This window comes from Heliangelus exortis, chromosome 3, assembly GCF_036169615.1.
Source record: "Heliangelus exortis chromosome 3, bHelExo1.hap1, whole genome shotgun sequence".
Lineage (NCBI taxonomy): Eukaryota > Metazoa > Chordata > Aves > Apodiformes > Trochilidae > Heliangelus > Heliangelus exortis.
Genome location: NC_092424.1, coordinates 9,170,542 through 9,185,691, shown reverse-complemented (window position 1 = coordinate 9,185,691; position 15,150 = coordinate 9,170,542). Strand labels below are relative to the sequence as shown.

General features: G+C 40.5%; 1 protein-coding gene and 1 long non-coding RNA gene across 3 annotated transcripts in view; both read right to left on the bottom strand.

The window, feature by feature from the left end:
• Positions 1 to 3,015: 3,015 nt before the first annotated feature.
• Positions 3,016 to 6,257, bottom strand: LOC139794049 (uncharacterized). Of its 2 annotated transcripts, XR_011724930.1 has the most exons (3): positions 5,029 to 6,257; positions 3,898 to 4,042; positions 3,016 to 3,097 (listed from the first exon to the last, which is right to left on the bottom strand). It is a non-coding gene; the product is annotated as an uncharacterized lncRNA (long non-coding RNA). The 2 variants fall into 2 exon arrangements; XR_011724929.1 differs by lacking the exon at positions 5,029 to 6,257 and having other exon boundaries at positions 3,898 to 4,913.
• Positions 6,258 to 7,435: 1,178 nt separating this feature from the next.
• The window catches only part of EFCAB2 (EF-hand calcium binding domain 2), a 29,731-nt gene continuing 22,016 nt past the window's right edge, over positions 7,436 to 15,150 (bottom strand). The window contains 5 exon segments of the mRNA XM_071739123.1: positions 7,436 to 7,551; positions 8,561 to 8,627; positions 8,728 to 8,788; positions 10,607 to 10,686; positions 14,796 to 14,868. Of these exon segments, the coding sequence (XP_071595224.1) occupies positions 7,436 to 7,551; positions 8,561 to 8,627; positions 8,728 to 8,788; positions 10,607 to 10,686; positions 14,796 to 14,868 (397 nt within the window).

Below are 15,150 nucleotides of genomic sequence, written 5' to 3'. Positions count from 1 at the left end.
TTAACTGTAGATATTTTTTTTCTAATTTCTATGATCATCCCACTTGCCTGCAGTTCGTTCATTCATCATTTCTCCTCATGACTGTATCACTGTGAAGCCTTTGCTTCCCCAGAAAGAATGGGCAGGGAGTAGGCAACAATGTCCAACTTCTGTGTTGTCCTGAGAAAGCAGAAGTCTTCCTCTCCACTTTGTGGTTGTACTCTTCCAGCTGACATTGCCTCCTATGGAAACAATTGTTTCTGGCTATCAAAGGCCAGCTAGCATGGCTTCCAAAGAGCTTAAGTTCTTCCACAACCAGAGACTAATTTCTGTGGGTATAGACCATGCTCCAAACATTTAACTGGTCCTTCCTTCCCAACACCAAGTGGAAATGTTCTGCACAACCCCTGTTAAAACTGTTTTCTCATCCAAAAGATGAGCTAACATTACTCCCCTCTACCTGCTGGATCTCTTATTTTTTTCTTTTTTTCCTAGGAATGGATTGAGCCAGGGGTCCTATATTCAGTCTGGTCTTCTTCCCACTCCGAGTCATACAGCTTCCACAGGAAGTTCTCCCCTACTGATCTCAACAGCTCATAGGAAAGCATCATCTTTAACAAACTATCTCTAAAACTTTGATGAAGCCCAAAGAACTAGAGAGAGGTTCTCAGTTCTCCATCAAACTGGAGTTGAACTCAAATGCACCTCTGTGTTTGGGGGAGCCTCAAAGAATGACATTTCTTCTCAAGGCAACAACTTAATAACATATGAAAACTGGTTACTGTGCAACTTCATCATATAAACAGGTATTTCAACAAAGATGTCCTTAGAGTTGAATTACTGTTTTTTTCTTGACTGATGCTTCTGTTTTTGCAACTAGTTTCCATATGGACTGTACCACATCTTTAGTATTCCATCACTGCAAAACCTAACTACTGTAATGCATAATACCTGGACAACTTGCATGCATGGAAGACCTGAGATAGTTTCAAATTCTCACATTATCAGCTCAAAAATCACACCTCTAGAAAACCCAAAAACTCCACTCTGGTTATTTTAATGACTAAGCTGGTGCCTAGGGGAATACACAGCAGAATACCCCAACATAAAGCTTAGGACCTATTCTGCACTGAAAGATGCTGTTATCTTGGCAGAAAAGAGATGACTTTTGGCAGGAAACAGACAAAGGCTTTCCTCTGCATGAAACATCTTATTGTTTCCTATTATCCTATCATTTAAGCAACTATTTGGAAGAGGAACATCTGTTCTAAAAGGGCTTCTAAAAAGAATAGTTCAAGTCCAGGATAAAAGGAATAGGTTTAGTACAGACAAACACAGAAGCAATGTGTTTTTTTAAGGCTGCTGTGTTTCCAGGAAAATGGCAGGAAGAGGTAATTTTAAGCCTTGGTGCAATAGCAGCCTAGATTTTACTTTTTATACTCTGAACAATATGGCAAAGTTTTGTCTGCTGACTCTTGTTAAATCATGTTTGCTTGCTTGCTTTACTGTAGACAAGAGTTAACTCCCTATTCCCATGGTTTTACATTTTCTGTCATTTGACACAACTTGCATGCAGGTTGTACATCTCTGTTGCGTCTTCCACAGCTGAGGCTTTGCTTAATGAGACTAAAAGGTTTTTACAGTGCCTTGTGAGCCACTGCACTACTGGTCCTGAAGCTCTTCTGCAGACAGAACTCTCTTTGAAATCAATGGGAATTCTGTCTGAATAAGGACTTCAGGATTTGGGCCTCAGGATATAAGTTCTGTTTTCAGTCTTCTGAGCATAATGAATAGCATTTTCTTGGTTTTCAGAACTGTACTAATCTAAATAGTAGCCCCAAGGATTCAAGATGAGTTAAACAGGAGAATCTGCTTTGTTTCAACCTACATCTTCATTAGCTTCTAAACCAGCACAGTCCTTGTGCCAAGTACTGACATGCCAAAAAAAATACCTCCAATAATAAGATCAGATGTTCAATAGTTGGGTTTATAATCAAACCTATCATGGCACGAGTCACTGGGAAACAGAGTTGTGTTAAACGAAAAACAAACATATTTGCTATGGACCGAGATACTTAGAAGTTGCCACTTGAATGTACAGCCCAAAACAAAAGACATGAAGACTGAGAACTTTATTAATTATAGAACAGGAAGGCACTGATTTTGGTCAGAACATCAGTACCAGACGCTGTGCAGATGTCAGAGTTAGTGATACAAAAAAGCTATAGTTCAGGTAAGCAAGACACATACTCCCTGTTTCCTATTCCTTATGATTACTCTGACTTTATAGATAGAAATGTCAGCTTGTGAGAAATTATATGGCCTACCCAATACCTCCCAAAGTCTAGAATGAAACCTGTCTGCCAAGCTGGTGCCTTACCATCAAGGCTACACTCCCCCTTTTACATAGCAGTAACTGGATATTACGAGACTTCAGAAAAAAAAAAAAAAAAAAAAATCACAGCTTCCTGCTCCTGTCCCAGCCTTGGCTGGACTCCAGCATCACCCAAGAACTTCCCCCTGAAACAGAAGGCCTCGGTTCTTCCTCTTACCTGTGATGAGAATTTTGCCACTGCTGATTTCAGTGGCAACAAGTGTAGATCTGCTGATAAATGACACCCTGCTATGACCAGATGGTACTGGCTTAGTAAGTGCTGTCAGAGCAAGCAGCAGGGTGTCAGTAGCATGGGGCAGAGCAAAACTACTCAGGGCTTTCAACCCTCACAGGTTATCATGCAGCTGGTTTAACCAAACAAGGTATAAGACAATCAATAGAGTGAAATAAAAGAAAGAAGGAAAAATATTTCAATTTCTTGTTGCCTGAGAAAGGTCCTGAGCAGTGTTAGACCCCTTTTCTCTCCTGTGTGATACAGGTTTTTAGTCCAGCCAAGCAGGCAGAATAAATTCCTCATTCATAGGATGGTGAAATGGGCAACAGATGGGGAGGACCTTTGGTCCTGGGATGCTGTGATTAATGGAAACTGTCTTGATGGTGGCACCAGTATTTTATGGTGTAGGAACAGAAATTATAGGAGGCATTAGTTAGGCATTTTAATCAGGGAAAAATAATAGGAATCACTCTGCCAGAGAGAAGTGATGATTTTTCCTTAATAACTGCCTGAAAAAGAGAAAGAAAAAAAAACCCCAGCATAAATAGAGTTCTTCAAAATGTGTTGTCTCTCAACTGTGCTGGATGAACCCTCCTCACTGTGACTGGGAGGCTGCTGTTAGGTACCCCAAGGCTTTTGGCACCCTTCTCCAGGCTGACTGAGCCCAGCTCCTTCAGCCTCTCCTTGCAGGGTGAGTGCTGCAGCCCTGACCATCTGGGTGCTCCCCACTGAAGTCCCTCCAGCTTGCCTGGGCCTCTTGCACTGGGAGGCCCCAAGCTGGCCATGGTGACCAGACACAGTCTAACAAGACGTGAGACAAGAGGGATAAATAATCACTTCCCTTGACCTTCAGCTCTGCTCCTGTCAGTACAGCCCAGGATGCTGATGCCCGCCCTCCCTCCCTCCTACAGGACCTCAGGTCCTCTTCTGCAGAGCTGCTCCCCAGGCAGCCAGGGCCCAGCCTGCTGTGACACAAGGGTTCCATTCTGCCCAGGGGCAGGGCTCTGCATCTGCCCTTTATGCATTGTGTTAGGTTCTTGCTGGGGCATTCCTCCAGCCTGGATAAGCCTCTCCAGATGGCAGCCCTGCCCTTGGGTGAATCACTGAAACTGCTGGGGAATAGGACTTCTCCATAAACTGTCCCCATTATGCAGCATCAAAGGCACCTAGGAAGGTCAGGGTTACACTGGAAGGGCAGGGTTACATTGGTTGTGCCCACATTGAGCAGGGAACTGCAAAGCTACAAGACCTGGACTAGTTGAGTTTCTTAACACAGCAGTAACTTGGGGAACAATTCACAGGCTCTTACCTCTGTGAAAACATTGGTGAGTGAGGGTGCACAGGTGAAGAGCCCACTTCCTTCTCCAAGTCCCAGTCCTGATGCTGCCTCTTCTGTGTTTTTGTGGAGGAAGTCCTGCATCTTCTGCTCACAGTCAGTGGAGAATCTAAAACAGCTGTAGCTACCACACAATGGGAAAATATTAAAGCCTTCAGGTGTGAATATATATGGGACTGCCACTACCAGACAGAAAAGTGTTTTCAAGTAGCAGCTCTAAACATGATGAAGGAAACATAAAAGCAACATATTACCTGGAATATAATCACCAGCACTTCCAAAGGCAAGTTCAGCAGTTAGAAGAATTTCTCATAGCATCAGTAAGACTGATGAGAAGGTCTTCACCATATACCAGATACACCCTGACACAGCTGAGCCTACTTAAAGCCTTCAACAAGTAAAATCTTGCTCAGCCTACAACTTGCAGCAGTGATGTAAACAGCCTGCTGATTCAGTTGTATTTGCAGATGGTTTCCAGGGTTTGCTTTGATTTCTTTTTTCTTTTTGTTTTCTTTTTTATGTCTGGGTATTGAGTTCCCTTCCCTCTCCCTCCTTCAACTAGTCAAAAACCCTTTGACTTCTTCGAAGTCTTGGCTCTGCTTTCCTGTCTGGATTTAGTCCAGGTGCTAGGCTTTTTCCTCTAGATGCTTCCCAGTGTGATCCACTCTCTTATCTTGGTTCCTGATGTTGAGGGAAGAAGCAAAAGAGCCATCAAGGAGAGGCATGTAGAATAAAAACAGATAAAGAATACTGAGCAGAACAAAATTCAATTTGCCCACCTCAAAGATAAGGGCAAACTAATGTATTTTTCCCTTCAAAATTAGAAACAAAGAGAGGTTTTAGTCACAGCAAGATGGTTTCCCAAGTCTCCTCTCCTCCCCCAAGGATGTAGAACTATACTCCCCAGGGAGCACAGAGATGCAAGGTGCTAAAAAAGCCCATCCTTGGGAACTTTGAAGAGACCCCTTATGTGGCCCATCACCCTGGGGAGCTGGGAAATGCAATGGTTGCATGCTGCACTTCTGGCTGCTACCTGGAGGACCCATGAGGCAGCTCCTTCACAAGCTGGTCAGATCACTGCTACATGATCCAAGCTTCTAGGACCCTCATCTCTTAGGATCTTACAGAGTCTGAGGTTGGTTCTTGACAATTCCTTCACCCCTAATTTTTAAGCTCTCTAGGCAATGTAATTTGGTTGTTTATGCCCAAAGTGCAGACTGGAACTTGCTTTTATCTGTCCTATTTGCACATATCTTTCATGGTGATAGGAATAAGAAGAGGATGGAGGACTTGCTGTGTGATAAATTCAAACACAATCCCACTTTTTTTACTTGCCAGAATATACTTTTCCCTTGTATTTGAGGACTGCAGATAAACAATTACATATACCATAGGAGGATGTATGTTAAGATCCTATCTGCACTAAGAATTTTAACTGTGTTACATACGGGTGGCCTGCTTTGATACAGCAGTAGCTGGTGTCACACCACTAGAAACAAATTACGTTCTCTCTGGAGCACTGTGAGCTATGAAATGATTTCCTGAAATAAGCATATTCCTGCTGATACCCAAGATGAGGCTGACAGTGGCTCCCAGACTGCAGAATATGAATGAAACTTGTATTTCCACCAGCTGTGTTGGAGATTCAATACAACACGTTGCATATATAGAAGAAGGATTCATTTAGGGAAAATAATTTCAGTTGCCAAAGAGAGACTAAAGAAGACTAATAAAAATATATTTTTTCTTAATAGGTATTTGTTGTTCTTGCTTTAATCATCAAAAACTTGTATCTTCACACATTATAAAACTAATGATTACTTTTTGCTTTCATTCTTACTGATGAAGAAATTAAATACACAATCAATGTGTTAACAAGAGTGTATTGCAGCCTTAGGACCAGTGCACCAGAGGTTTACAGATGGAAACCCAGCATAGAACTAGGCAAATGCTGTTTAACAGCATTAATTCTTTGCTTATTATTAACATTTAAGAAAATGATGATGTAAGACAACTTGCTTTAGAGAAATAAAAAGAGAATTAAAAAATGTTTTCTTTCACTTTGCTTCCATCACCACATTTAGATCGTGCCAATCTTTTCTTTGTGAAGCAGACCAGCTACTTGAAGCTGTGTAGGAAAACAGCTCCTCTGAGCTGCCAGCTCAAGTGCAACAAATGGGCAGAGCAACAGACCTGAGAGGAGGAGCCCTGCTCTCTCTTTGCAGCTCTGCCACTACAAAGGCACAACAGGGTATAAAGCATTCAATGCCTCTGTGTGTCAGTCGTCCTCAGACTCCATCATCAGATGGAGCCTGTTGATGACCCACAGCTGGGATACACAGTTAATATATAGGGCTGGTAGGACACTGCACAGGAGGGAAGTAAAATTTGTACAGAGTAGAAAAGCAGAAATGGGTTCAAAGGTGAGGAGCACAAGTGCAAGATGGTGCCCCTGGTGACTAGAACAAAAATCTCCTACAAGATGAGACCTCCGCAGCTGAGGGCAACTGCTGGTCACTTGTTAGATCACAATGACACGGGGCACAAGGCAAGAACTTGAGGGGAAAGAGCTTGAACTCAAGCTAAAGGACAACAGTACTGTAACAGTCCAGGAAATGATCAGGCTAGCAATGAGCAGTGAGGTCTGCAGTGGTTTTCTAGCAGAGGTTGAGACATAGTCTACACTAACATCTTGCAATAAATGGTATTTCATCAGTTTATGAAAATCAAATTCCCCTCTTATGATGAGTTCCAGCTCCTGAGTTTCGAACTGGTTACGAAAAGGGAACTGTTTATCACTCATAGTAACAGAAACATTGTCAAGGATTAGGTTGCAATTTTGACAAGGACAAGCTTACACTTTATTGTTTGAGTGTTACCTGCACGTTTAAAATAGAAGCAAAATACCATGTGCTGATGGATGAGTAACATAAAATGGAACTAACTGGTCCAGTTTAGTTGCCCATGGTACTTAATGCATGAATATTTGACAAAAACTATTAATTGCAGAAAGTTTATTTGATCTATTGTGTTATTTGAGCCACAGTAACCTATCTGGTGCATTGTTAGTTGAACACAAAGAGGGATAACACTAAAATACAAAAGCTTTCTCTTAGCAGCATGTCTCCACAACTTTAGTCATCATGACATACTCAGTTACCTACCTACTGCCCACTTTCATGGTCTCATTTTCTGTTAGTTTTTCAGAAGCAATTGCAAAGTCATTTCTTGACTCCTTAAATATTATTTTTCTTGTTAATTTTGAAACCAAATTCTGCAATTTCTTTTCCAGACCTCACACAATATTTCTGTCAAGAGTTCTTTTTTCAGGTGTTACTATATTTCAATAGGTATCCAGAACTCAAGGAAATATAGTTACACTCATTTTATTTTAATTATAAGCAAGAGGTCATGAGCTGAGCTTTGTTATACTTTAAAATACATATTTCAAGTAACTGCCAAGCTACACTGCTGTTACCAAAAGACATTTCAAACACCAAAGGGGAAGATGTTAACTTTCATCTACTATCATCTTTGAAGCGTGGTCTCTGTAGTGAACAGTGCTTGTGTCTGGATCTAGAGAAGTGGAGAGAATGTTCTCCATTTCTTCCTGAGTAAAGGGCTCACCTGAAAGACAAGCAGAGAATAACACTTTGTCTTAGTAAGTATTCTTCTTGGGGCTGGCAAATTACACCACTTTTCCCTTGCAAGGATTTTCTTCTGGTCCTCACACAAAGGAGAAAAGGACCAATCATAAAGAACAAATTCCTTCACTTTTCCCTGCACACCAAGTGAGATGGTCTAAGGGAAAGGAGAAAGAGGGCCTGGATCTTCTGATCTCTTTCTAGTTTACAGACTCCAAAACTGTCTGCTCCTCTATGCCACAGCAATTTCAGAATAACCATTTTTGTCCGAATTAATTCTTCTAACACATACATTAAAATTACTGTATTTTATTTGGCTATCCTTTCACTTGTATTTACATCATTAAAAGCTTCTGTTTTTTCTCTTTTGGGAATTTCAAAGCTGCTGATGGCCTTACTGCATCCCTCTTGGAGAACAGGGTCTCCATCCAACAGGTCTTTCACAAGGCCTGCCCATCATTGAGGCAGGCAGGAACGAGTCAACCATGCAGGAAAAGCAGGCTCTTCAAGGGATATTGAAGATTACATGATGCACAACTTAACTCTGGTCTTTGAATCTCTTTGTTTGCATATGGCAATAGAACTGAGATCAAGATAATGTAGGAATGAATCAGTACTGAAAGTACCTGAAACAATTGGAAATCTTCACTACAGTTTTACAGGAGAAAAAAACAAAGAAAAAAACAAAGACTTATCCTTTGGAGGTGCAGAGATATGCACAGAATCATAATATATTCACACAAAACTGAATTGACTCTTAGTAATAATAATCTCTATCTTATAATGCCTGCAACAAGGCAGATGAATGTTCTTTCCCTGCATTATTCACCAGTGAAATGTTCCAGTCTGCAGCCACTCACCATGGAAGCAGGATTGTTTAAAGACAATGTAACTAATCCTGCAAGTTTTGGCATGCAGAATGAGGACCTCAAGGTGCCACATAAACATAATATTTATTTACTTAAATACCGGTACTACACAAGTCATATTACCTTCTTCAGTCAAATATTTGACCAGGTCCTCTTTAGTAATATATCCACATTTATTCTTATCCAAAGCCTTTAAAGAAAAAGAATAAAACTTGTGGTTTTGGCAGTACTTAATCAAGAATCAGCAACTCCTTTCCAGCCACTAGGTCCTTGAATATTTAGTTACAGACCTCAAATGCATGTAGAAGAACATCTATCTAACAACATATATCTTCTGGAATAGGCTGGTAGCTGAAACCATTGAATCAGAAAAGTTAAATCACTGCCAGGTTGCTGTACTATTCTGAAAGGATAAAATAAGAGTACTAAAGGAAAGGGGAAAATTATTTTCTATGAGACTTTACTAAGTTTGTCTATCAAACAGCTAATTCCAGCTTATGACTTTTTGAAACTGTTTTTACCTCCTGTGTCTTTTATTGTACTCCTGCTTAATTTTCCTTGTGCTAAGGAGCAAGATGAATGGCTTCTGTATGTTTAGGCTGGCTGAGTGGGTTAGTAGGAATCAATAGCAGCTGATTCATTCCATGTACCAATGCACTGAACAGAACATGACCAAACCAAGAAAGCAAAGTTTTGTCCAGGTACACTGGTAGCTAGGCAACAGATCATCTAGTGGGCCTTTGAGGGCCTATTGAACTGATGAGCAAAGGAGGCTGGTAGCTATGAAAGAAAAGGTTTGTCACTACCAATTTCAGAGACAGGAGAACGGGGGGGATGAATGTGTGCATATGTGTGCCTGATTTCAGAGCTGGAAAGGAAATGCTGGGCAGCAATGGGGACCTTCCATATCCCAGAAGACTCTTACCAACCCCCAAGAATACTAAAGAGAAGATGTCAAAACCAAGGAAGTTTTAACTCCTTGATTGTTTCATCCAGATCTGCCTTGCTCTTCTACTATCTAAAAATCAAATTTGCAAAGAAGAGACCTCATTTTTTGTGATCCAGATCTCATGTGTCCTTGGATAAGTCAACTGTGCATGAGAACCCCAAAAGATAAAGTTGGGTCCTACAAGCCTGCACTAGCCTGGAGAAATCGTGTGGTTTGGGTTTTTTTGTGTGTGTGTGTTTGTGTGGAGGTGGTGTGAAGGAGAAGAGATTCCAGGACAGCTGTCACTCTGTGAAAGGGTCAGCATTGGTGTGGAGCCAGAAATGTCCCATCAAGGCCAGAGAAGACAAAGGTGGAGAAAGGTGGGAAGGCAATGCAGCTGCACTGGTGCACCAGGAATCAAAGGCTGCTGGCTGGTCCAGGCACAAAGACTCTCAAATACAGTCCAAAGATGGGGCCCTTTAGCTCTGGATGCTGTAAGATAATTTTGGGAAAACCTACAGCCATTTCATGTTTAGAACACCCTCCTACCAAAGGACATCTGTGTGCAAAATAACTCTCAGTACTGGACAAGACTGAGCCTCCCAAAACCCTTGGCTACCATCTTTAAAAAGAAAGACAAATTCCCTACAAGTAATCTTGCTTTTAGTGCAAAATATCAAAATAGCAGAAGTTCTGTACACATGCAAAAATTTCTACCTATTGTGAATAACAAACAGTGGTTTCTAGCTCAGCAGTCTTTAGAGTGCTAGTCATGTACATGTAACTGTACCTGGCAGTCATTTTGAGACATTAATATGAAGCTGATTTATACAACTTATTAAAAATACACTGTAACAGACTGTGCTTCTCAGTAACTGTAACTCGTGTTCAGAGAAAGTAATGGTTATTAACTTAATTTGCATATAATATATTTCAGAGATGCACAGAACATGTTGAATAGCAAGTTAATTCTGATCCATGTTAAAAATACAAAATCTACACATTATCACAATTTATTATTATAAGCTGTCATTATTTATATCATCTGTACAACTTAATTTTATGTAGACAAAGCAATTTTGAAATAAAACCTGTCAAGGTAATGTAAAATGCGTTTAAATAACACCAAAAAAAATCAGTACTCCTTCCACTTATGTAAAATTACTGTAGATACATTTATTCAGAATCGAGGTTGTCAATCTAGAATAAACTTCAGACACAGAAAATCCACTTTCCATTACCTTCTGTTGAGCAGCACTTTTGTCATCACTGGAAGAAATTTTTCCAGATGAATGTATCCGCTTGGTGGGTCTTCTTCTACCTAAAAATAAAACCTAAGTATGGCAGGTTATATGACTCATTAACAAACTAATATGAAAACCAGAAAATCGGGGTGGTTCCTGCATTAAAATTAGACTTTGAATATTTATATCAGGTTTTTAATATCACATGAAACCATAAAACCTGGGTGAAATGCTTGTAATGGAATAGAAGAAATCAGAGGAAGAAACAATACCCCAGGCAAAAGACAGGCCTGGTATTACAGACATTTTCAACAACTCAATATTGCCCTCTTGTGCTTAGAACCCATTCACACAAAGGAACAGGATGCCTGGTAACTGATCTTATCTTCGAAATAACTCAGCAGAGATTTAAACATTCAGACAGTATTCATACCAGTCAAGTCTAGCAGGAGCTGGAACATCCCCTGAGCAGTGTGGTGTGGCCACCCACAGGGGTAAACCATGAGCACATTCCCTGGCATGATTTTGGGCTGTGCCACCTAACACTCCCTCAGCAGTCCCCAGGCCTGGCGAGCACCTTAGGGACTGCTCTCCAATTGAGTGCTTTGTGCAGCCACCCCACTGAAAATACTTACCAGGGTAGACATGAGGTGCTCTGTGCCAGCTGGCTTCAACATCCCAGGGGTGTTTCTGGGCACGTTCAGAGTGCTAGTTTGGACATAGCCCCAGTCTAGGATACCTCAAGGATGGAATTCGTTGCCTCCACGTGTTTCATAGCCAGAGAGTCGTCTGGGAAAGGACCAGAGAGACAGGCAGACTGAGTCAGGGCAGTCTGAAACAGACATAAGGCAGCCCATAAAATACTACAAAAAGAAAAACTTCCCTTTGCCCCTTGACTAGTCCCAAAACATCAGAGACCTGTAGCAGCATTTCTGATGCCTTCCGATGCTTTTACAGGAGATGAACATGTGGTAAAAACTCCTCCCTATGATCAGAGTGCACACCTTCCCTGAAAATGTCAAGATTGACCCCCAAGAGGAGCCCTTTTAATGGAGCTGTTCCCATCTATGTTGAAACTTAGATGTATGCCTTGTGGTCTCACAGGGCAGCAGTGACACCTTGCTAGGCTCTCCAAGACACAGCTCAGATGGAAAGAAAACTCAAATAGGCACTGATTTTGACTCTCTTGAGCCAGGAAAAGATGAAGTAAGAAATCTTCCTCTTGGGAGCTGGGTCAGAGCTGGGCAGATTCCAGTTGCTTAAACAGAGAGCTGCAACTGTTACTGCAACTGCTCTTTTCCAGTGCTCTTGAAGGGTTTTGGTTGCTAAAAGCTGGCAGCCACCACCTCTTGCTGCTTTAAAGTGGAAACTGGCTTGAAAAAGCACTTCTTTACATCTTTGGTGAGGCTAGAAGAAGGAGTCTTTAGCAAGGAAATGAAGCTGTTGCATACTTCATGCTAAAGCAGATGGCACCTTTTACCATTAATCATTTAATTGATTGATTAATTGATTGAAAAGATGTAACAAAATACCTGGGAAAACTTCTTTTGATTGACCTAACAGTTACCCAATACACTGAACTATCCCATGCATCACAAATACTGAGATGTGTAAGTACACAGCATGTTTTATGGGACTTCTGTGCTTCAACTAGTTAGAAGTGCCCAGAGGCAGAAAAAGTAATATGGTAGCTATTTATCAGAAATAGATAGATGTGTCTGACATTAACCTGAACAACTAAAACCAAGGACCCAAAACATCCATGAAGATCGTGTTATAAAATCTACTTTCAAGATCCAAAACACTTTAGATCTCCTCATCCAAACAGTTGAAGGTCATCCTAATTTTCTTACCAGAACTCAACAGTAATGGCCATTTCAGAGCTCAATGTCACAAATACTTGTGAAAATGCCAGCCCTCACTGACAAGTACCATACAGATTTGTCTCTTTTTGTTGCTGTGCTATTTGCATTTTGCCTTCAGAAAGCAGTCTGTTGAATAAACCTGGCCTTCTTCACAATGGACCTAGTCCTGGGACGTGATGAGCAACTTCAGTCAGCTTCCTCTGACCTGCATAGCTTCAATTTCAGTGTTTCTACAGGTCCAGCAATATCTTGAATTGTTAAAATTAATCCTTTTATTTCTAACGTTGGATAGGTATGTGACTAAATCAAATATATTAACTTTCCTGAAGTCAGGAGGTATTCAGACTTGCAGACTTGTATCCTGCTACTCTTCCTCATGCTCACTCCTACTCTATACCTCATTTCTCACTGATGTTTTCCTTTTTCTGTAGTTCCTCCCCTTTCCACAGTGGCTGGGACAATAACAAAACTTGCTTGTTCAAACCTGGTGAGTTTTACTCTCTCTCTTTCCTTTGGGTGCATCCACAGCTCACATAACAACTGTCCTAGAGCACTCACATTTGGCATTTCTACTCTCACAGCCACACTATTAGTGTCCACACAGCATTTGGGGACTTCAGTCACAAAGAAACAAAACTGTCTTCCAGAGTTATTCCAGGCAATCTGTAGCAGAGCAGTGAACTGACTCTGGGATTTCAAACTCCAGACATTGTAGTAACACTCAAATTAGCTTTCAACATATTTAAGTTTATCATTTAATCTTAACTGTGTAAAGAGGCCTAAAGATATTATATTAAGTACAGCATTTACAATGAGGCAACATAGGAAATAGTATAATTTTTAGAGATAAAATAATTATATGAATGCTGATTTAGCAGATAGGAATAATTTGAAGGTAAGATGTGCTAGTTTAGCTACAGTAAGGCTAATGGGAAGACAGATGACTGAGATAAATAAGTAGAGTGAAACATAAATGAATCACAGCTTATAATGGGCAAAAATACTGGGGAAATAGCTTGGTTACAAACCAGCCAAGAGGGACAATTTTTACATTATCTAGATTAAGATAAAATGGTATTATCATAGTCAAAGGTAATGTTATCCTATACAAATTAAGATATATAATAGTGATTAACATAATAAATTAAGGGTTCTGCAGGAAGGTAAGTGTTCTTCTGGTGCTAAACCTTTGCCAAGGTTTCATTTACAGATACTGTGAAACCTTCTTTGACACTTAACTTCCAGTTCAGTGTTCTTTAAAGTTAACCATTACTCCTGAATGTATTCTTTCTTCTCGCAGTATTTCTACTTTACGTTAATTTCTACTTTAAGTTATTTCTACTTTAAGTTAATATCCTTACAATCAATAACTGTGTATGTGTTACACTGTTGTATTTTAAGAATCTTCTGACTGATAGCTGCATTGTACTTTGTAGTATATGACATCTCAAATTTTCAGTAATGCTGAAAATTGAGAAAAAAAAAAGTGCAATCTCTTTAGGAGGGGGAGGCAGGCCTTCAACTCCCTGGTTCCCTTTGGATTCAGGGTAAGGGGCCAAAACATCCCCTTTCTTTTCTCATTGCTGTATCTCAAGTCAGTTCTATATTAAGAACCCTAATTTCTCTTTCCATTTTGTTTTGTTTGCCAGTTTGCTGGGATAATCTGGCACTGAGAGTATAGAACCAGTACTGTTTTCTCCTTTCTCCTCTGATGATTTTCTCCACTTCCACATCTGAAGCAGCTACATCATTTTCACAAGACTTAGCACAAGATTTCTCACACTGAATTCTGATCTACATGAGACAAGACAAGACTACTGAGGATAGACTGTTGCTGCAACCATCTGAATTTTTGTTTGGCACAAGAAGGACTAAGAGAGATCAGTTTGCAGTATCCCAACCTATACATGCAAGAGAGAAAAATCCTTCCCCCACTTCTCAGCCCCAGAATCTTCCATTCCCTTAGGCAGCATATCCATTTGCAAAAAGAATATGAAGTCTTTTTCCCACTTCCCATTTATTAACCATACCTCACCAAGGCACCAGCACTCTGTGCTTAGCAGTACAAGCATGAGGTAAGGAAACAAAAATTAGTGGAGGTAACAGAGAGTCAAAGACTTCTGATTTTAACCCATAACTGCTGTTACCTCATCAGCCTAAAGAATTGATTCCCAGCAACCTGAGAGACTGCCTGCCTGAATCACTTCCAGGACACTTCCAACCTCCAGGAGAAGAGTTCAGGTTTCCCACATAGCAAGACAGAAGGGCCAAACTTATCCAAGTTTAAGATGGAAAATAAATACAAAATATATACACTTTACCTTTGCAAGCAGCTCATGTAGTTCTGCCTCAGCTGGGAAGCAACCAAGTGACCAGACAATTGAACCAATCTCTCTGAAATAGAGATAAAATACCTTTGTCAGTAAACCTGCAATAGTGTCAGTGGAGAATCTAGATATCAGCTCAGAGCTTGTAAAAAGGAGTGTGCATGTATGAGCACAGAAGCACATGTATGTGGAACTTTAAGGTGATGTCTCAGGAAGCAATATTTATTTTTACATCCATTAAATATTATGGAACTTTTTAGAAGAATATAATTGTTCTTGTGACTTTCCCCAGAAATTCTTCTTTACTATTGTGTTGCAGTGTACTCTGTGCAGGTTACTTCTCAACTGC